General features: G+C 35.8%; 1 protein-coding gene across 1 annotated transcript in view; it reads left to right on the top strand.

Annotated features, from left to right (window-relative positions):
- Positions 1 to 22,556, top strand: part of FRK (fyn related Src family tyrosine kinase) — a 46,926-nt gene that overhangs the window by 11,461 nt on the left and 12,909 nt on the right. Inside the window, exons 2-4 of the mRNA XM_042883318.1 lie at positions 7,639 to 7,760; positions 15,377 to 15,540; positions 16,081 to 16,249. Of these exons, the coding sequence (XP_042739252.1) occupies positions 7,639 to 7,760; positions 15,377 to 15,540; positions 16,081 to 16,249 (455 nt within the window). The remainder of the gene's footprint in view (positions 1 to 7,638; positions 7,761 to 15,376; positions 15,541 to 16,080; positions 16,250 to 22,556) is intronic.

Genomic DNA, 22,556 nt, shown 5'->3' with positions numbered 1-22,556 from the left:
CTCCAGTTTTGTTTGCTCCCTAAAACAGGCAGCAGAGCAGATTCAACAACACATTTGCAGCACAATCAACTGTTATTATCGAGAAGTGAAAAATTAAGATAACATTATGTGTAATCTCTTTTAACAGGATTATACACCAGTGTAGTTATGTCCTACTGCAGTAAAATGGTTTATACCCAACGCGTCACGGACCTTTGTCTGACTAATCTTTGTATTTATGTTTACAAGATTATGAGTTTGTTCTAGTCTGTAAGAGGAAATGCCAATCTCTGTGGTGGGTTTTACCACACTCACTGTTGAACATTACCTTAGCCAAACAATCCCACGCAGTTCTTTACTGTAAAAGTCTCTCTGACAGACCTGTTCTTTCAGGCACAGCTTACAACAAAAACAATGACAAAACAAAGCAATTTCATGGATTTTTTTTCCTGTCTAGTAAACAGGAGATCCTGGGTTCGAATCCCAGTGATACCTGGGATTGGGGCAGTGACACTTTAATACCCCGTACACTACATGATGTTTTGATGTGGAATACTGAAACCATTAAAAAAAAACCCAAAAACATAGAACCATGACAACCACAACAGACTTCAGGTGCCTAGAATACTTTTTTGATACCCCTGCTGCCGCCTTCTCTTGGCTTGACAGTGAATGTAAGGTATCATTTGGCTGTTCTTCTTTCCAGACAACTTAATTTTTTCTGAAAACAAAACAAAACAAAACAAAAAAAGCAGTTTATATTTCAATAGAAACTCCATTTGAGAACAGAAATAAGAAAAAACTTTAAATCTGAAAATCATTCAATTTGACTACCTCCAAAAATTAACATAATATTTTGTTTAGAAAACATACGGGGAAGTATAACTTCATTTTCTTTCTTTTTTCTTTTTTTTTTTTTTTCCCTGATCTCTCTTATATTTTTCATCTCACGAGTCATAAGCAAGTCCACAATAAATTTAGTATTTTTAGAAAAATGTCAATCCATCAGCTATAACCTGTTGACAAGAATGTCAGTAAAAAGTTACCCAAAGGCCAAGAAAAAATGTGATCTGTTTTTTCCAAAACTGTGTATTCCTCTTTGTAATCATTATTTTATGAAAACTTGTAATGTTGTTCTCAAAGTATGGAAAGTAAAATGGGACTTAATATACGCTGTCCAAAAATATCACTTTCAAAAATACAGGCAGATTTCTATGTACTTGTGTAACATAAAATAGTTATATGCTGTTGATTTTGATAGAGCTCTTTCATTTAGATAGTACAGAAATGAGTCTTTGTTTTTTCTGAACTATTCATGTATTCTGTGTTTTCCCACATGGAAAGAATATGCAACTTACTCCATCCAGTGTCACTGTTAAAAGACTCAGAAGCTTTCGGTCCATCACAAAGTACATATGGATAGTCTTCATTTCACTTCTGATAAGCTACTCAGCAGCAAGGATCTGAGCAATATACATGACTCAGATCTTTACGTATGAAGCAAGTGCATTGTGGTTGCATAAAGGTGCTGCCTACCCTACCCTACCTAATCGTCCCTGAAAACCTGAATTTCGAGTTTCCTTGGAGGAAATTGCTTTCTGAGTATTGTAAATAAGTAATCAGAACTGAGCTGTGTCACTGCAGTGGTGCATTTTAAACACATTTTTATTTCAAGTGTTGTCTAAGTGTTAGAACCTTTATTGCAGCATGCTAAGATTTTAATTCATTTCTGAATATAGGCTGTAGAAAGCTTTTGTTTCTTACATTTTTAAAGTCTAGTTCTGACTCACTTGTTGATGGCAGTACTTTGGGAAGTAAGATTTATGTATTAATGTATTTAACATTGAGCTTTAGTCAACACATGACTAAAATGAATAGTGAATAGTGAAGTATTTTTTGTACTCTTGGTGAGTACAAAAGCGAGTGATGAAGTCAAGAAAGCAAAAGATCTGTAAAGAGCAACACTTACAGTGGGAGTTAGTCTGTGAAACTATTTCCCCAAATAGGGGCAGGATAATCTGGAGACAAACATTTCATGAGCAGTTTAGGCAGCAGTAGTTTATAGATCCTGAGCATTAAATGAAATCCTCGGGTTTTTCATGTCCTTATTTTCTCTTCATGTTCTGTTAGGTCCAAGTTTCTCCCTTTCCTCCATCTCCTTAATGGTATCTTATGGTCCTCTCTATATTCATTTTTTAATATCCTGTTTCCCCCACTCCTGCATTGTTCTATGCATTTCTTTACCAACAGTTTTAAATTCTTTTCTTTTATATTTTGTCCCATGCATTCCTTCAGTATCTGATTATAAATGGCTATGAGAAATACATGGTATTACAGATAATCCCATGCAGGCCTGCAGAAGGTAGCAAGGAAGCAGGGTTTGGTGTCTAAAAAAACTTAAACCTAAGTTTTTCAGCTTCTGCTTACTCAAAAGGCTGGAAAATTTGTACTGAGGAGAGGCTCAGAACACTTTCTTTGTCCAGTCTGGAGATGAGGAGGCTGAGAGGAGGCATCACTGCTCTATGCAGCTCCTTGGGGAAGAGAAGCAAAAAGCTGCAAGCTCTGCTCCCTCTGGGCAACCAATGACAGAACACATGGGAATGACACAGATTGAATGAGAGGAGGCTCAGACTAAGGATTGGGAAAAAAAAAATCACAATACATACATACAATGAGGGTGGTCAAACACTGCAACAGGCTTCCTAGAGACGTGGTTGATACCCTGTGATTGTCAGTGTTCAAGAGGTATTTGGATAGTGTCTTCAATGACTTTTGTTTAGCCCTGAAGTGCTCAGACACTTGGACTGGATGTTCTGTGAAGATCCCTTCCAACTGAACTGTGCTATGCTATGCTAAGTTATGCTATGCTATTCTATATTAAAAGAATATGTTTTTGTTCTCAAAGAAAACTTTGCTTCATACTAACCAAGCATTTGGAAATAAAATTGCACTTTATATATTGTAACCAAACAGATAACAATTGTCAAATTCTAACGAGCCTTCTTCTCAGCACAGAGGGGATGCATTGGGGCCTCCCAGAAGTAAACTTCTGTCCCTGCTTCTGCACTGATGTTTACCCACAACAGACTGCAAACCTGGCATGGATTAAAAGCTGGCTCAGCAGCACTCTTTGTCCTGCCCAGAAAACAGCAGTAAAGAGTCGCACACGCAAGCCTGTTCAGGTTTCCATGTGCTGAGTAAGGACAGTGATCACAGGATGGTCATGTGATGAAAGGAATTAAATAAGAACCCAGGATGGTCATATGATGAAAGGAATTAAATAAGAACCCAGAGGATCTGTCTCTCTTTCTCTCTCTCTTTTTCTTTCTGCACACCTCTACTTGTCTTATGTGAAACAGTTCCTGAAGTTAACAAATATTTGTCCCTGACTAAATTACTACATACAGTACAATTCTGAATTATCTGAAAGGTAAGCCCTAGGCATTTCAAATTGGATGTTCAAAATTAGTAGAAAATTTTTATGATAATGTCTTATTGCCTTAGTCCCCTTTTATAGTTTTTCTCCACTGTAAATAACAGTTCACAAAAAAAAGTGCCACAAAATAAATGAACATTTGTAGAGTATGCAAATAATATAATCATAAATGCTATAATAGAGGTTTCTAGGAAATTAGCCATTCATGTAATTTTTTAACTTGTATTGAGAGCAGAGACTAAAATACACAGTAAGTTAGCTCTATCTATGCACTGACAAAACAAAACACAGGATAACTATTCAGTGAGCAGCACTCATATTCAGCCTATAGGAAGCAGTGGATGTAGCCATGTAATTGGAAGATGATATACTGGACCTTTCTGAAAGTGGCTGACTTGATGCCATGAAAACAAGATGAAAATCTTCTTTTTCATCACCTTCACTTCGGAATTCTTGATTTTGCATCTACAACTTTCTATAAATGTAGATGCTGAGGCATTTAAAATGTATAATTTAGGCCACTGAAGCTTTTCTTTAATGATTTTAGTTATTGTATTAGCTTTCTGCATTCTACAAGAAAAGCGCAATATATTTGATTCCACTATATATAACATAATCTATTTTTCTTTATCTTAATCCAAGACTTTTTCTCTAATTACAGTGATTCTTTATTCCTTGTCTCAGAAATCTTCTTCTCATAGCTTAGCACTCTCGATCCAGTTAACATATTACAGTTAGTGTGCTGGAGAGCCAGCTAACATATTTGTCATCATTGTTTCTTCTGTAATGGAGATTTCTGAGCAAGAATCCTGGGTATGAAAACAAACCCTCCAAGTTGCTGAGATTTAGTGGCATCATGAGATTTACCCTAATATGAGAGTGTAAATTCCAGTTGCAAACACTTAAGAAAAACACTTAAGAAAAGTGGGATGCCCTTATACCACAAAGCGCTGATCAAGGGTAAGATTATGCTGTCAATTTTAACATATGTAGTTCTTTTGAAAATCAATTTCATGTGGCTGATTTCCTGCTATTTTTTCTGTTATACTTCCACACTCTTTGAATGATCTTGCCAAGTAGTCCTTCTCTACTGATGATTTGTCCATCAGGATTTTTCTTTTTAGTTGAGCATTCATAAAATTCAGAGTATGTTATGGACCTCTGCCTTTAGCTTTATTTTACTTCCAGTACTTGAGTGAAAAACAAATAATCCACTTTCATCTCAGACAAAGCCAGTTATTAAAACAAATACAGCCCCTACAGATTTGATGCTGTGGAGATGATTTTGACTTTGCTCCTATGCATATTAAATGTAGGTGAAGACAGAATAAAGGTGGGGAGCTGTACTCTGATGAGCTCTACTGATAATGAGTGTCATAACCTGAACTTCCACATCATTTTCTGTGCAGGACTTTAGTGTGGCTAGCCAAGAGCAGGGAAAGATCTGGCGAAGTTTTCAAGAAGGCAAAGGATGACAGCTGTTAATTCAGAAGATTTTGGTCAGGTCTCAAATGGGTATGACACTCCTAGCCTTTAGTTATGAGCTTAGAGTTTTTGTTGGAGTGAATTTATAAAGAGACTGCCCAAAGAAAGGATATGCTGCCAAAAAATTTCTCCAGTAAAATTTTTTAAACTTCAATCATGGTGTGGGGGGGGTGGATCTTTGGCTATGGGTCCTCCCATGCAAAAGCAACTGGTAGAATTAGGAGAGAGGAGAGTACTAGAGTTGGAGAAATGTGGCACTGTAGCCACTCAAAGAAGGTGGAGGCTGTAGAAATATGTATCTTCTCAGGACATATTTGTCTAGCCCTCGCCAGTATCTTTGACTAAGGCTTTGTTCACATCTCGCTTTACAATTGGGAAAGAGACAAATCCTAGAGCATTAGTTGGAATGGGGCAAAAAAAGGGGCTTGATAAGGCTTAGCTAGTAGCGAAGGCTGCAAACAGATTTGTTTCAAGTATTCATTCAAGTTATGATTCGATATTTAGAATGAAATAATGTATGGATTGCTACTTTAACATGCTCCTGAAATGCCTCGTATCAGTGGAGATACACAGATGTCAGAGAATGTGCTGGTTAAGTAACCTGAGTAGTGGATGATGCTTGATGTTTCAGTTTTGTTTTTCCAAGAGTTGTGTTTTAAAACCTTCGTCTACATTTCTACTTTCATCTCAAAAACAAATAGATTTACTAAGGATAGGGCATTGTTTTGGTCCAACTTTCCCATTCCACAGAACAATGGTGAGCAAATACTTTGATTTATTATATTCCTGAGAGTACTTTTTCCTCTGAAATGCATGCTTTTAGATAAAGTAAAAGCCTGTTGAAGCATAAGCTCAATCAATAGAAATAAGCCCTTACACCTTTTAAAAAGGAACTTAAACTTCCATTTATAATGAAAATAGACTTCAATTTTGAGTACATCTATTGAAAATGTGAATAGCAAATTAATTTATTTGCTTTGAGTTTAAAGGGTTATTTTTATTCTTGCAGAACTGCTTTTGGTACTGGATTTTTATTATAAACTCAGTGACTTTGGACTAAGAATATCATATTCAGATGGAAGAAATCATCCCTCTACTCAAAACTGTATCGATTCAAATTCTTTACAATCATATTGTTTGCTAGTTTTTGGTTGTTATTCTTGAATATGTGTGTTGAGAAATTTCAGAAAGATGCTAGTTTCTAGTTTTTAGAGCAGATAAATTTTCTTCAGGAGTTGGATGTTGTCAAGCTTGTACTCTCCTCTCAATGCTTTGATGAGAATGTAAGGATTTGAACATTTTTTGGTTACTTAGTTTTCTAAGGTAAATTAATGAATTAATTAAATTAATTGAATTCAGATATTTACTAATTAAAATAGCTACTAAAACATTCTAGCTTTCTAATTAGGATCTTCTCCTTGCCAAATATGTATCAAGTCCTATGTTATCCAAATCAACTTCAAGTCAGAAGGCAGAAATGAGGTCTAGAGTATTTGTGCTTCATTTTCTTTTGTTAATGTAGCATACCTGGCATACATTAGCACCATCTGTTTTACCTCTTTTTATTTCTTCTTTTTTCATACAAAAACATTTATCATTTCTCATGCTTGCTCAGCCAAGGTTTCACCCAGTGTTCTGATTTATTTCCTTCATTTCTCTTAGTGATTGGAAGCATTACAGATACTAAGGTAATTTGTTGATGACTCCTCCTGTACTTTTTGCTAGCAACTGACAAATCACGTAGCTGAGTAGGCAACTTATGTGTCATGTGATACATTGATTTATCTTAAAAGTTTGCATAATAGGTTTATCTCTGATTAATTTAAAAGAAGTTTGCCTGTGAGTATGTGGCATGATTTTGATAACTACATATCACAATTTACTTCAAATAAGGGGCAGAGCTAATCTTTGAAAGTACTTTGTATGCTTGTTGGATGAAAGCTGAGTGCCTTTTTGAAAAATGCTGTTTTGAAAATGCTGTTGAAAATGCTGACTCATTCTTACTTCAATTAAATTTACACTCAGCACCATACAGCAAGAGAGCTAACTACTTTCCTGCGGCTCACATAAAAGTTTGGAAACTACAAGTGTTAGTGATAGAAAAGAAGTCTCGCAATTACTTTGAAAGAAGTAGAGAGGAATAATTTTCAAAGTATATAGATGCTCTGATGTTTGCAGTGACTTGAGACTGTTTTTCTTTGTTGAATAGCAGCAGAGCTGAAAAATTGCCAGTAACTTATCTGAGATATCAATACAGAACTAGGATAGGGAAGGTCATAGAATAGTTGGTCACTAGGAACCTTACTGCATCTCTGCAGCTTTGGGGAAATTTGACTTTTAAAACATCAGGATTAAGTACTTACTTGCATCTCTACATTGTTCAAATGGCATCAGTTGACTTGGCATCATTTTCTGTTATGATAGCACTGGAAATATTTCTTGGTGAATTTTTATTGAGACAAGATCAGTCAGTCACATTTGAATTTTCTTCTTGAAATCAGTAGTCCTTTTCATCAGCTGCAGAATCCAGATTTTAGTCAAATGCTTAAGCGTTGTTTTGTAACAGTGAATTTCTATTTTCTATGGGCTTTCCTGTACTCTGTTCTTCCACGCCATTGGAATTCTAATCAGCATATTACACGTTATCTTCTAGTAAATACATAGCAAGTTCATAAAACCTAATTGTCTTTCTAGTATGTTTTGCTGAATGTTAAAATTAATTGGTTTTATTTGTTAAGATGGTTTTTTGGACCAATCAAGCGAGCAGATGCTGAGAGACAACTGTTATATTCTGGAAACCAGGCAGGAGCCTTCCTAATCCGAGCAAGCGAAAGTCTAAAAGGCGAATACTCACTGTCAGGTATATTTTAGCTTTTCATCTTAACCTATGTTTTAAAATTGTCTCAGCTTATTTGGACTTCTGCATTTTTGTTAAACAATGTGCATGGAAATGAAATCAAAATTTGTGATGATATTTATTTCCCAGGAGATATACAAAGAAAAAATTGTAAGAGTCATTTGAGGTTTTACTAACTTTTCTTTTCTAGAGCTTCTTTATTAATAAGTTCAGAACAAAAAATAGTACTTCCAGCCTTCAGCTGCCTTGAAATAAGTAATGTTTTCATAGTTTATGCCAAAAAATGCCTTATTGCTCTACACCATGGTGCTGACTGGTATGCAAAATAAAAATTAAACATATTGTAGCAAATGTCCGGTGTTCAAGAAAATGGGATTTCTGTTGCCTTAGGGCCATGCTTGCTTGTTTTCAGAGGCAAAATGATGGAAGAATTTCAAAGCTGTACATCAGAATCAGTTATACTTGATTGAAAAGTTGCCTGTAAGCATTGGTAAAAAAGAGTTATGATGTTATTTTTTTTTTTTTAAATATACATTCAGTCTGTTATTTTGATCCAAAAGACCCAAATAAGAATATTATTATTTTATTTTCCTGCATAAATATACATGCTATCTTTTTTTGCATAATATATATTTGTCAGAATAGATGGGAATTATTGTAATTGGTTCTTTTCTGTGGGCATCTTTTATCAAACCTGTCTTACCAGTGTGCATCAAGAGTGTAAAGATGCCCCTCAGACAATGAGTTTCTACTCAAACTTTCTAATGTGCCCTACGTTTTTAATTCCATAAGACAATAAAGAGTCTTGATGTCCATGAATAAATCCTGGATGCCTCATCCTTATAGACATTCAAGGTCAGGCTCAACAGGATCCTGAGAATATCTAATTGTAGGTGTCCTTGTTCATTGTAGGGGAGTTGGACTAGTTGGCCTTTAAAAATCCCTTCCAACACAAATGATTTCATGATGATTCTATGATGAATTATGTCAGCAAAAGGAAAGGCCTCTTGTACAAGCAGATGCTTTCCCGTTTATTCCTTTTCCGCCTGTAAGCTTACGTTACTCACCTTCTAAGCATAACTAAAAAATGCATTAAGCAGCTTAGTGAACTTTTGTTCACTAAGTCTTTTGTTCACATTGTCTTGGTTTCTCTTTCTGCATCACAAGGAAAGGGAGTATAGCTGCACTGTCTTATGGTAGTCTGGGAAGGTTGCTTTTTATTACAAAGACAAGGAAAATATATTGATTGAAATAGAGAATTTACAAAATAAATATGATATGATCTGCTCTGGCACAGTTACTTCCACATTTTTCATCTGGATCTCAAAGAATTTTGTTCTTGCTAAGAAGCACTGATATTAAAACTAAAATAAACAAGTTATTAGTTTGCTCCCAAACTGTGACAGAACTGACTCACTGTGTGCACACCCTTTTATCTGAAGATTGTATTATAGCCACAGGCTGTTCAAAATGCTTTCCCTCTATGTGCTTACTTTTTCCTGTCTTACATGGTTTCAGCTTCCAGTGAACTGATTTCATCCAAGGACTGGGCTAGACTTTTAACAATATGGTTAGGAAGGGAAGGATAGCTATGCTTTTTTTATCTGTTTAATTCTGGCATTTGAATACATGACACCTTAATAAATATTGATGAAAATTCTTATGATTATGCATCTAGGGGATGGGAATGCAATTTTTTTTTTTTTTTTTTAATTATTACTATTCTACAACTGTAGTCTGCTAGAAAAAGTTCAAAATCTTAATACCTTAGCCTGCCTCCCAACTACTTCTCCAAGATGAAGGCAGCAGTGCCTTATTTACAAAAGAAGTAGCGCAGAGAAAAGTCAAAGAGAATGAAAATACATATCAGTGCAGCATTTGTGATGGGATAAGACCATCCTTTAATACTGCTAGTCATTTTTTCTCCTGGAAAGATAATATAACATATTTGATTTTTATATTTAATTCAACTAAGTAAGCTTCTAGCAGACTTTTTTTCAGGCTTCTGTGTAAACTTCTTTGGGAACAGATTTGACAATGCCTTACAACAACAAGATATGAAACCATCAATATGGAGTTCTTCCATGCTGGTTTGTTAGATGAAAGAACAACTGAAGAACATTATATATGTGGAGGTGAGGCTCCAGCTACAGCAGACAGTCCTTCTTTGAGCACGTGTGGGCTGTCCACTGAGCATGTAGGCAAGTGCCATCTCAGATTTATTAAATATTTGTAGTCTTTTAGGAATAGAAAGAAACTAAATTCTGACACAGTCTGTAGACAGTATTAATGAAGCAATTTAGCACTGCTGCTAGACTTTTTAGCATCTTCCCAGGCTGGAATGCAATTTAGCCTCAACATGCTACTTCATCCTGAAGAAGTTAAATATTATTTGCTGCTTACTGAACAGACTTAACTGAATGATGCCTCATGTGTGTTGTGCTATTTGTTTCCTTCCACTATAATGGTATACATAGTGGTTGAGATATTTATATGTCCATAATCTCATTACTTATATCTACTTTGAAAGATCTAGTAGATGATCTCCCAAAAGTAAGTGTTCAAGTGAACTGTACTGTAGGAAGAGGTAATTGGATGGAAAGTTGTTCAGATCCCTGAGATACTAAGAAATAAGCAATTTTTCTGAATTCCTCTTATTTATTCCATCAGAAGTTACCAAACCCTCAAAGCTGACTCACAAAAACACTGTTTTCATGAGGAACATGAGGAATAGGGATTCAGGACTATTTATTTTAGGAGGTCTTTGATAGCTCAGATATCTCTGTGCTAGCTGTTATACTGACCAGGGAGAAATCACAACTCGGTATTTTGGAATATCTCTCTAATATCTTTTCCCATTTTTTTCTGCACAGAAAAACAACAACAGCAAAAACAAACAAACAAAACCAAAAAAAAAACAAACAAGAAACATCAACAACAACAACAATAAAAAACTGAACTAAACCTCAAGATCCCATCCTCTATAGGACTCACTGAGTGTACTCTTTCTGCTACTGCTGCTTTGATTTCATTCCAGAGAAGATGGTGATAATGGTTAAAGAGCGATAACCTACCTTTCAGAATTAAAGTCTATCAGAAAGTTTTTTTTTAATCTATGTCCAGTCTTACATTTAAATATAATAAATCTAAAACATAAAAGAAATAGAAAAGAAAGAGAGATTCTTACCCAAGCTTCCAAAAACTGATTTCATGATATTCATGTCTGATATCACACTCATATGGGCAAAATATAAGAGACGTAATGTTAATAAGAGGAATAAATGGATATCTTTAGAAAACAAACAAACAAAACAGGAAAAAAAAACAACAAACAACACAACAAATCAATGAAACCTGCTTTTCATTAAAAGGAATATTTTCACTTCCTGCTTGCCTTAATGGGATAACTCATATTTTGTGAAAGATTTTAATTATAAACAACTATTTAAATTAATAACAAAATGTGATGTTCAGAAAACTTTTTCATAGCTGTGAATAGTTAAATGGAAAGCACATCAAACTAGATCATGCACTGTGTTACTATCATTTTAAAGTGTTTGACATTTTAAAAATAGGTTTTCCCATTTTAAAAATGCACATGTTATAGACAGATTTTTATGTTGATGACTCCAGCATCTGCTGTGAAATATATTAACTTTTCAACATGTTGGTGCCATCTTATACATTGCCTCTTTTTAATTAAAAGCCATAATTTAGATGTGCTCAGCTTAATTGAGTGTCATTGCCAATGATAGCAGGAGGCTCTCTATTTCATCCCTTACTGAATAATGTTATCTGATGGCATTAAATGACAATGCATTTTTCCTCCTCTTGCTCCTAAAAAAAAGACTGTGTGATTTCCACTAGTCCAGATTGCCTTTAGGCATAGGGAAAACAAAAGAAAACAAAACAAGACCATAATCATTTAAGGAAGTAAATTGTTCAGAGTGACAAAACCATGGCTGTAGCAGGAAAATGCTCTTGGAGCAGCCACTGTACCATCTCTGTACTGGTGGGGGTGATCCAAGCAGCTACTTTGCTCCCAGCCTCCCCTGGGTCACCAGGTCTGTTGTTAGAGCTCCTTCTCCTTCTGGGAAAGGATAAGAGAGGATTAAGGTCAGTGGTCCCCAGGTTGGTTCAGTTCCCACTCTCCCTTCCTGCTTGTTACTCTGTAGTGTGAGTGCTGAGGAAGAGCTGCTGGGACTCTAGCAGTATGATGTCTTAGTGTCTCCATGACTTATTTGGTGAGGATATAGACTTCACTGGTGCCACCATAAAATTTACTTCTGCTGCCGTGGGCAACAAATTATTTTATTAACTTCCTTGGGGTTGCAAAATGTATTTCTCCATGGCCTAAACTGATGTAGAAGGGAAGGGAGGGGAGGAGGGAGAGAAGAATGTTTTTGTTAAGCCAAAACCATGAAGAAATCTAAGGAGAGCCATAATTACATCAGAAAGGGCAAGGAATTAGATGATAAATTCACTGCAGTCTTCAAACCTAGTTGCTGTCATGCTGTGTAAAGCTGAAGTCACAGACACATCTTGTCTGGCTTGTGCTTAAGGAAGACTGGAAGCATTATGGGGTTATGGCTGCCTCTTTCCAGAATTCCACATTCTTTCCATTGTGTGTGGGCTGAGAAGTTGCGCTTTGCTGCAGCTCTGCCAATGAGATGTGCAGGACTCACACAACCAGCTTCAGCCCTGGAATGTCAATGAACAATTCCCTCACAAGTGCTGCACCAGCCCTTCCCTCAGCTGCTTATCACAAGTAAAGACTGTGTCAGCCCAGAAATTTTCTCTGAATTGTTCACACATCTCCCTACTTCATCCAGAGGAAATAAAAGCTATGAAATTACCATAAACAGCAATGTCACAAGAATGTGAAGACAAGTATTATACAGTAGGCTAACTCATTATTTTCCTTGACAGCCTTAAGAAATTTTCTCTTTGGCCATTTCTAAATATTATGGTTATAATACTGTTTCTCATTATTTCCTTGTTCAGATCACACTCCTTGGTTGAGGTAAAAAGGTTAGACCTACTGGTTGGCAAACACTGTTTTATTTCAATTTGATATGAAGAGCAGACTTTGGCAAGATAAGATTTGATATCACCTTGAGGAATACAATCTGAATAGTAGCAAAATATCACTAACCACGATAAAGCATTTTTTATCTACAAAATCCAATATAAACAGGTTCCTGTCCAGTAACCATTACTCACAACCTTAGAAAACATAAAGTCAGAAGTTTGCACTGGTGTGGTCTGACCTCTATATGGACAGCCATAAAGTTTCAGGCAAGTCTCCTTTAAAAAAACAGAACACATGTTTCAAAACAACTTTTACATTAATATTAGTTGCTTTAGAAGTAACAAATATAATATTTCTAATGAATAAAACAGACAAACTACATACTCTCACTTTATTCTACTAAAATGGGATTAACACAGCCATCCTGCTGGCTTTTTTGTTCAATTAATCACAAATAGCAATTCATTTGGGTAGTTTAATTTTACTTTAATTTTGAAAAATTCAATGCGTTTTCAACCTGTTGTTACTGAATTTCCGTTAGAACAAAAAAAAACAAAAAAAAAAAAAAAAAAAAAAAAAAAAAGCTACCTGAAAATTCTGATTTAATTATCTTTATTCTCAGGAGATGTATTTAAAAAATTCCATCTTATGGGCCTTATGCAGGTCCTTATTGAACTGGTTACCAATCTCTCTAAAAATATTACTTGTGGCAGATATAAAATCCTATAACATTTTTAATAGTTCCTTGATGCCCTCTGGTGGCTGGGCCTGACAACTGCAGAGTTGTCAGTAGAAAAATTGTTATACATGACAGTAATTATGGAAGGAGGATTTTCTTATTATTATTATTTAAACAATGGAATGGTGAGAGAAATATACTTTATATCATCTTTGTTAATCAAAAGCAACCAGTAATATAAGCCATCTGTTTCTATGTGCAATATGTAGCTGTGCACACTTCTACCATTGCTAATGTGATTAAAAATTAAATGCTCAAATATAGCGGTAAATAGCAGTAGGCCTTTTCCATGTACTTTTCTTTTCAGTTTTGTCTTGTATGAGGGCCTTGAGAAGGGGAAGATAATGGTAATCTCCTGTACCAATGGGTGTGAAAGGAGCCACCCAATCTATGGAAAAGGAGTAGCGTTGGGTGAGGATGACTAGCAAGGCAATTGAGATGCCCTGCTTCCCTTTAAAGCTCTCTTCTACTCATCATAGAAAAGTACCATGTTGTTTCATGAATGGAAGAGAATGACAAGCTTCTGTTTCTCCTCTCTTGTTTCTATCTATTTCTGACTCTTTCAAAAATGTGACGTTTCTCTTTTAGAGAAACTCTGCTCCAATATTTCTCCTCTTTGTTATTCCTCAAAGTAAGTAGATATTTTCCATTTTGTCTTGCTTCTTAATCTCATAACCCCTGCTCTACTTGGGCATCCTGTGTCCCGTCACAAGCTCTAACATGTGGAAAAAAAAAAAGAAGAAACCCCATCCACACTTTCAAATACTTGTTTCTCACTTAATGCCATTGCACCTTGGTAATTCCATGAGCTCAGAACATTTTTCCACCTGAAACTCCCCACATCAGGAAACCTTCTACTCATGCACGTCTCTTCTGTTTGGGATGCAAAAAATATATCCTAGTGCTTAAGCATCTTTCCTGTTAAATTATGCATTATATAGTCAAAATTTCTCTTTAGCTAAGTTCATTTTAGAGCACTGTTAATATTAGAGCCAAAAGCTATGGCACTGATAGTTAAATCAACTATCCTAAACAAGGCTTGAGTTGAGTGCATTTTTCTCCATCTCTGGTCTACTGCTGCTCCTCCCTCTCACCAGTCCCACCCTGCAGAGACATAGCTCTCCTTTTGATATTATCAACTTCTGCTGTGATAATCACAGAAAAGGACACTGAGCATCAGGAGATAGACCTAAATAAGATAAAGGCCTTTTTGTTTACAGAAGTGTAGATGAGAATAAACCACATTTCAATGGTAAGGATAGTTATCAGCTACTCAAAGCAGAGCATTACCAGTCTTATTTTTACATATTCCAAGCACACACAAAACTCAATAAAATCCATGGAAAATATGAGTGCTTTCTAGAAAACCATGGAGCACAGTCTGTACATTTGTATTGCTCTAAAAATGCCTGCTGATCCAGAAGATGCTACTTGGAATGCTAACACTAATGAAATATTGTATGATAACCAAAATATTAAAAATTGATCAAATGATTACTTTGAATTCTAGATTCTCTTGGAAGATTTGGTATTCTAAAAGATGGAAAACATGAACTGTCTCAACAATTATGACCTTAAATATTTTTGTGTCACATCATAGGGTGATTATAAGAATCTCCAAATCTGAATAGTTAAAGACTGGAAGACTGGAAATGCTAAGCTGTCTAAATAGTGATCTGTGGTTTGGAAAAGAATTTGTACCACTGCCATCTTTGAAACTGAAATAATTTGTTTTAACTTCTTCAATACAACCTCTAGGAACTAATGCCTCTTTTGCTGATTTGGTCATAAACTATACTGTACTACTGCTTTAATACCTGAAAAATTAATTTATCTAAATCTTCTTAGTGTTCGATGGTGAATCAGTGAAGCACTACAGGATCAAAAGACTGGATGGAGAAGGTTTTTTCTTAAGTAGATTGAAAACTTTTAAAACTCTGAATGAGTTTGTTGACTATTACAGTAAGAACAGTGATGGCCTCTGTGTGATGCTTGGAAAGCCCTGTCCAAAGGTAAGAGTGAATGTGTGCACATATTTTCACAAGCTAAGTCTTCGATATCATTTAGAAAGTGCTAGTCCCATATCTGCTGGCATAATTGGAATGGTGATTATTTTCTTATTTTCAGAAAGTTCAGATAGCAATACACTTTCATTCTTGAAGTTGAAGTGTTAATTTTGAACAGGTGAGAGGAGAAAATGTGCCAAATCACAATTTCTTAATACCAATTTTAATAGATGTATATGGTGATAAAATCTTTAGATTCATAACTCCAGCTGTCTATAAGTAATTATGGAGGCAAAACCACAAGGTTCAGGCAAGCAAGACATGATTATTCAAAAAGTTTATTAGGGATTGACTTCTAATTTTTACTTTCAATGTCAGCGTATTTTCTTTAGAATATTCCTTATTTCTGGCTATAAACATCAAATTTATTTTATGTTCTCAACTTACTTCACCTGTGCTGTCAGGAAACACTCATGTCTGTTTCAACTTAACATTGTAAAAAAAAGGAAGGGATATCTAAATATATTTTTTATTTTCTTTTACCAGGTACAAATTCCTACTACTTTTGATTTGTCATATAAAACTGTTGATCAGTGGGAGATAGACAGAAAATCTCTGAAATTCTTGAAAAAGTTAGGATCTGGTCAGTTTGGTGAAGTATGGGAAGGACTGTGGAATAATACCACCCCAGTGGCAATCAAAACATTAAAACCAGGTATGTGAATTGCTCTTAAATGTTAATAATGTGTAATGTTGCCAAAATTGCTTCTTTATTTTTTCACTGCTACAGATATAGATTCTATCCCTATGTGTAGCTGTTTTAAAATCACTGTATTTAAACATATAGGCTAATGAATCTCAGTGTCCAGATCCTGTTCGGTATTTGGATGTCAGGGGGAAGTTCTTTACAGACAGAGCAGTGAGGTGCTGGAACAAGCTGCCCAGAGAGGTTGTGGATGCACCATCACTGGAGGTGTTCAAGGCCAATTTGGATGGGGCCTTGGGCAACCTGATCTAGTACCAGATCAGGAGGTTGGTGGCCCTGCCTGTGGCAGGGGGGTTGGAACTTGACTATCCTTGGGGTTCCTTCCAACCCAAGCCATTTTATGATTCAATGCATTAGAATGACAACATAATACAGTTTTCTGTTTCTGTGTGAGCTAAAGTAATTCTTGCATTACACAAAAATTCTTATAGTACACAAAAAAGAAACCCAGCAAGACAGTTTACATTTGTTGGTATGCTACCATATTGCTGGTGTAGAATTAAGTGACCAAGTATGATCTGTAGGTGAAGTAATCCATTTATTTCTGGTTTGTCATCACTAGAATTTTTCCTAGTAAGTAAGTGCTATGTTATAAAGCTTCCTTGGTGATATGGAATATGCACTGTGTTAAGCTCATCGTATTTAAGAAGTACTTCAATTTTAATAATGATTAAATACATTCTAGCATGTTTTGACACACAACATTAATATCCAATATTTGAATATAATATAACCTTGTGATTAAGACAGCTTTGAACATTTTTTTCTTATTATTTTTCATTACCTTTAAGTAATCTATGCATTTTAAATTGACAACGTAAAACATCTGCCAGCAGATGGCAAGAATCCCATAGAGAAGAAGGTAGCGTGAGTGGCATTTATGTTTTTTTAAAGATAACATTAAAATTTGTTGTTACAAACAGAAAAAGCTCATTTCATGATTCAGTTTCAGGAAGCAAAATAGATTGGGACCTTTGATTTAGAAGAATAATTAGATATTCCTGAGTCCTACTTGACTAGAATGATTTCCTGAAAAGGGAAGAATCTAAAAGCGCGTTTTAGGTCTATCTTATATTACAATAATGTTGATTACTTTTGGACTTGCAAATTGAAAACATTTAAGAAACTTTTATTTTCTGTTAAAGAAGAAAAAATGTTCATATTAAAGTCTTTCTATAGTTAGTGTGAAAAAACAGCATACATTTTCAGTGAGCTGATCATCTCCACACTGATCTAGTAAACACAGAAATTGTTTTGAAATCTCTGTCCATTTCCCTGTTCCAAGACATTCGCAGTGCTAAGCCATTTTGTGGCAGGGATCCATCTGAAACAAGAAGTCTGAACCCAGACTCTTTCTCCTTGAATCTACAGACAGAATTATTAAAGTAGCTCAGATATTTTACGTGTCCCATTTTTTTAAGACAATCTTTACTGGGCTTTTTGTATGTGCTAACCAATTTTTTTTCTAGGTATGATGCCAAAAGGGAGAACAAGTCCAGCTTTGTAAAGACAGGGAATTGGTTCACATTTCTTACATGCTAGCCGTCCATTTAACAGCCCAGTATAATTTTTACTTTTCTTATCCAAACTAATTTCTTCATGTTAGTTTACTTTCTTTTAAAGATTTAATGAAACATATGGGCAAGTTTGTTTTATAGCAAAAGATGGAACGGTTCTTTCTAAAGCATGAAATCTTGTAAATAATATTTAAGGAAGGAAATTAAGTAAACTGGAATGAAGAGCAAGGCTCATCTTAAGTTTTCTTCTACAGATTTTCTTCCATCTTCAAGAAAATATGAGGCAATTAGCGTTCTACGAAAAGATTTGTTTCTCATCAAACAAAATAAGATTTTTCACAAATTGCAGTTCATACATTTCTACTTATTTTCTCTATAGAGAAAGTGCAGCTGACATTTATCTGGTATTGCATGTGCAAAATGCTAAACTAATCATTTCAGCTCCACTTAATAACTCATTTCAAAACTCTACTTCATCTTCTCCTTCTGTGCAATGGGAACTGTGCATATTTTCAGTTCTCTGTGAAACAAACTCGTTTTAAAAATGGACTCAATCAGAACTGACAAGACTACACAGAAATGCATGAATCTTGAATGGGACAGTAATACCAAGTTACAGTTGAAGACTGCTTATAATACTCAGCCTGAAGAAAAAGAAAAGAATTAGAGATATCAAACTTTATAACTGAAGCAAAGTTTAATATGTTTAAAGCCAAACTGAACTTTGGAAATCTATCTATTTGTTAATCAATTCATTACTTGTTCCATGTCTTAATGATAAAGGAAACAGAGAAGACATTATTCTAGAAAAATTCGAATTCACCAAAGATTATAAGATAATAAAAATGATATATTTGTTAGCTGAAAATGAAGATTTTACATCCAAATAAACATATTATTTACCAACTTGCTTACTCACAGTCTAGTGCACTATAAATGAAGAAGCTCCTTCAATGTTGATACTCTTTGTGTTATGGTAGTTTAGCTGGGTAAAATGACTTGATTAATCATTCACAGGAATGCATTGAATAATGCATTCACAGGAAAGCATTAAGGCAGGTTTTGAAGATCTCCAGAGAGGGAGACTCCGCATGCACTGTGGGCAACCTGTTCTATTGCTCTGTCAGCATCAGAAGAAGTTTTTTTCTCATATCCAGATGGAACTCTTTGTATTTCAGTTTGTGCACATTGTATTGTGTTACTAGGCACCACTGAAGAGCCTGGTACCATTCTTTTGATACCCTCCCTTATACATTGGTAAGATCCCCTCCCAGCTCTCCCAGCCTTTCCTCATAAGAGGAATACTCCAGTTCTCTAATCATTTTCGTGGTTCTTCACTGGACTTTCTTCAGCATGTCCATGTCTCTGGTTCTGTGGAACCCAGAAATGGACAGAACACTGAAGATAGGGTCTCACCAGGGCTGAGTGGAGGGATAGGATCACCTTCCTTGACCTGCTGGTGACAGTATTCCTAATGCAGCCTAGGATACCTTTGGTCTTCTTGGCAATATGGACATATTGCTGGCTCATGGAAAGAGATACTCCTTCAGAGGAGAATTCCATGAGTATATTTTCAGATATCTACAAACACTCTTGGCAGTATAGTAACATAGAATGAAAGGCAGCATAAGCTGCAAATTTTGCAGATGCATGACTGAGGATCTAATTATATCAAGCTGCAGCTAAAAAAATAAATAAATCAGCAGCATAGGTTTTTTTTCCTGAGTCCACTGCACTATGGAGAACTACTTTTCCACAGTGAGTGAAGAACTACATTTTATAAGCCAATGGCATTCTCCTTCATGCTTCCAGAAGCAATTTGCTCAAGTGTTTCAGCAGCACTCTGAACACAGAGTTCAGCTGGGACTAAGCTGGAAACAATAGTTTTTGTAGGCTGCAATGACCAAAATTTATGGTTTCTAATCTAGAAGGAACAGAATTATAGATCGTTGGTACTGTGGCTTTAAGAAAAAGTAGTAGTAATGTCATGCCAGCACTCAGATAGTTGTCTGGCATTTGGTTCATTCTGCTTTGGCTGCATCTGTGACATTTTAGCATGCAGGAAAAAAAAAAAAAAAAAAAAAAAAAAAAAGAGGTGGATTTATGAATGAAAAAAAAATCAAAGAGAAAACAAGAATTATTTAAGGAACGTAATCTCAGACATCTGAGTTGCTGACCCACAGTCAAAGATGTGTAGAGATCAGAGATAAGAAAACGCTCTGAAAGACAGCAATTACTTTTTATGTTCTCGGATCTGCACAGCGATGTCTTGCTATAGGCCCCTGATCCATCACTTCACATTTTTGTTTTTATTTCCTCACTGAGACATTATTTTTTTCTACTTAAGTGGAAAATGTTGCAGCAGGGATTTACACTTTGTCCTATGCTGAGCATGATGGATTTTCTAGAACTTATTGCCTGGGCTTAGCTTGCTTCTCCAACTGTCAGCACATAAAGCAGGCATCTATCATCACCAGTTAATCATATCTCTGAAAGTTCCTTATGCCTGCTCAAGCTGACAGATGCATTTGTCATTATCATACTGTAAACTATCTCCCAAGTTTCCCTCTTTACATGGAAGCTTCCAAAGCAGAGTTTGTTTAGGAAGCATTCTCAATAGTCGTAGGGTTGGTAGCCTTATGAGAAGCTTTAGTAATATTCTCAATTCTTTAGCATATAATATATTTAATGCATATACAGTGGAAAAAAATTTGCATGCAGGAAATTTTCTGTTTCCCTGAACAAAGATATTATTTTTTCTACTTATTTCAGTACATATCCTTACATTACTTTATAAGTTTACTTGTGTAAGTCGGAACACTGACTGAGTGTTGCTGGATACCTGTCTCCTCCTGTTGTGCAAATCTTACACTCAGTCTCTTTTGTTAATAAGAACTTGTAGTTTAAAATGTTATTTATTTATATATAAACTTATTCAGAAGATCACAATAATGCTCAACGTAATCTCTACACAAGTTCATGGTTTATAAACACGCAGAAGATAACATTGCTCTGAAGCACAAGGGTACTTTGAAGTCACTTTTGAAGGTTTATTAGAAGTTGCAAATTCTGTCCAGAAGGGCTTATCAAATATTTAAGGACCACTTACATTTAGTCTACTGGAAACTAGATAGAAATAACGGACCTTTAACGCATTTTCAAGAAATCAATGTTTATCTTATAATGTGAAGCTTCCTCAACTCTAGAACAAGTAATTAGTACTGATACACCTTCTTTAAGTAGGCTTAAATTAGAGGAGATTTCTGCAAAACAAAACAAAACAAAACAAAAAACACAACGGAGAGTACATAAAATAAACACATGCTAACATTTGTTTCTTAGGAAGGACTTTGGTGTTTAACAAGCTGTTACTCATTCAAAAAAAGAATTATCTAATGCATATTTTTTTTCAAATAGTAATCAACCTACTCTCAAATTGGTGTCTTATGAAAAGACACATTAACTAGCTGCTTTTTGATCAAGTGGTTTCTACCTACAGTACTTTGCTGTTCACTTTCTGTTTGCCAATTACAGGTGAAAACAGCTACTTCTTCAGAAACACGTAACTCAACAACAAACTTTAAAAAAAAAAGTAATTTGAAACTTCTTTTGGATTTTTTATTTTACACATTTCATTTACACAAGCATCCTCAAAGAAATGTAGCTTTCTTGTTGCTATTATGACAGGTTTCGTTTTTTTTCTTTTTTGTAGCTGGCACTCAAACTATTCATTGACATACGCTAAAGATATTAGCTAAGAAAAATGAAGGCTAAATACAGTCTTTAGAATATCACAGAATCACAGAATCACAGAATCACAGAATTGTAGGGGTTGGAAGGGACCTCCTGAGATCATCGAGTCCAACCCCCCTGCCAAAGCAGGTTCCCTACAGCAGGTCGCACAGGTAGGCATCCAGGCAGGTCTTGAACATCTCCAGAGAAGGAGACTCCACCACCTCCCTGGGCAGCCTGTTCCAGTGCTCCGTCACCTCACTGTAAAGAAGTTCTTGCGCATGTTTGTGCGGAACTTCCTATGCTGCAGTTTTCGGCCGTTTCCCCTTGTCCTGTCTCCACTCACCACTGAAAAGAGTCCGGCCTCGCCATTCTGCCCCCCACACCTCAGATATTTATAGACCCGGATCAGGTCCCCTCTCAGTCTCCTTTTCTCAAGGCTGAACAGACCCAGTTCACTCAGCCTTTCCTCATAGGAGAGATGCTCCAGGCCCTTCACCATCTTCGTGGCCCTCCGCTGGACTCTTTCCAAGAGATCCCTGTCTTTTTTGTACTGGGGAGCCCAGAACTGGACGCAGTACTCCAGATGAGGTCTTACCAGGGCAGAGTAGAGGGGGAGGATCACCTCCTTTGACCTGCTGGCCACGCTCTTTTTAATGCACCCCAGTAAGCCATTGGCCTTTTTGGCCACAAGGGCACACTGCTGGCTCATGGCCAACCTGTCATCCACCAGGACACCCAGGTCCCTTTCCGCAGAGCTTCCCTCCAGCAGGTCATCCCCCAACCTGTACTGGTGAATATAGAATATATTCATTCAATATATATATTCATTCAATATATATATATAGAATATATTCAATTCAATATATATAATATATAATATAGAATATATAGAATAGAATATGCAGGAAATACTGATCTGGTCACTTGTGTATCATCACTACTGTTACTATTATGAATATTAATGAACAGGGTAAAAAGGATTTACTATTATTCAGCTAGCAGAA

This window comes from Lagopus leucura, unplaced genomic scaffold, assembly GCF_019238085.1.
Source record: "Lagopus leucura isolate 7727_CA_CO unplaced genomic scaffold, USGS_WTPT01 Super-Scaffold_73, whole genome shotgun sequence".
Classification (NCBI taxonomy): domain Eukaryota; kingdom Metazoa; phylum Chordata; class Aves; order Galliformes; family Phasianidae; genus Lagopus; species Lagopus leucura.
The sequence above is the reverse complement of the archived record's forward strand: the minus strand, read 5'-3'. Positions and strand labels throughout refer to the sequence as shown.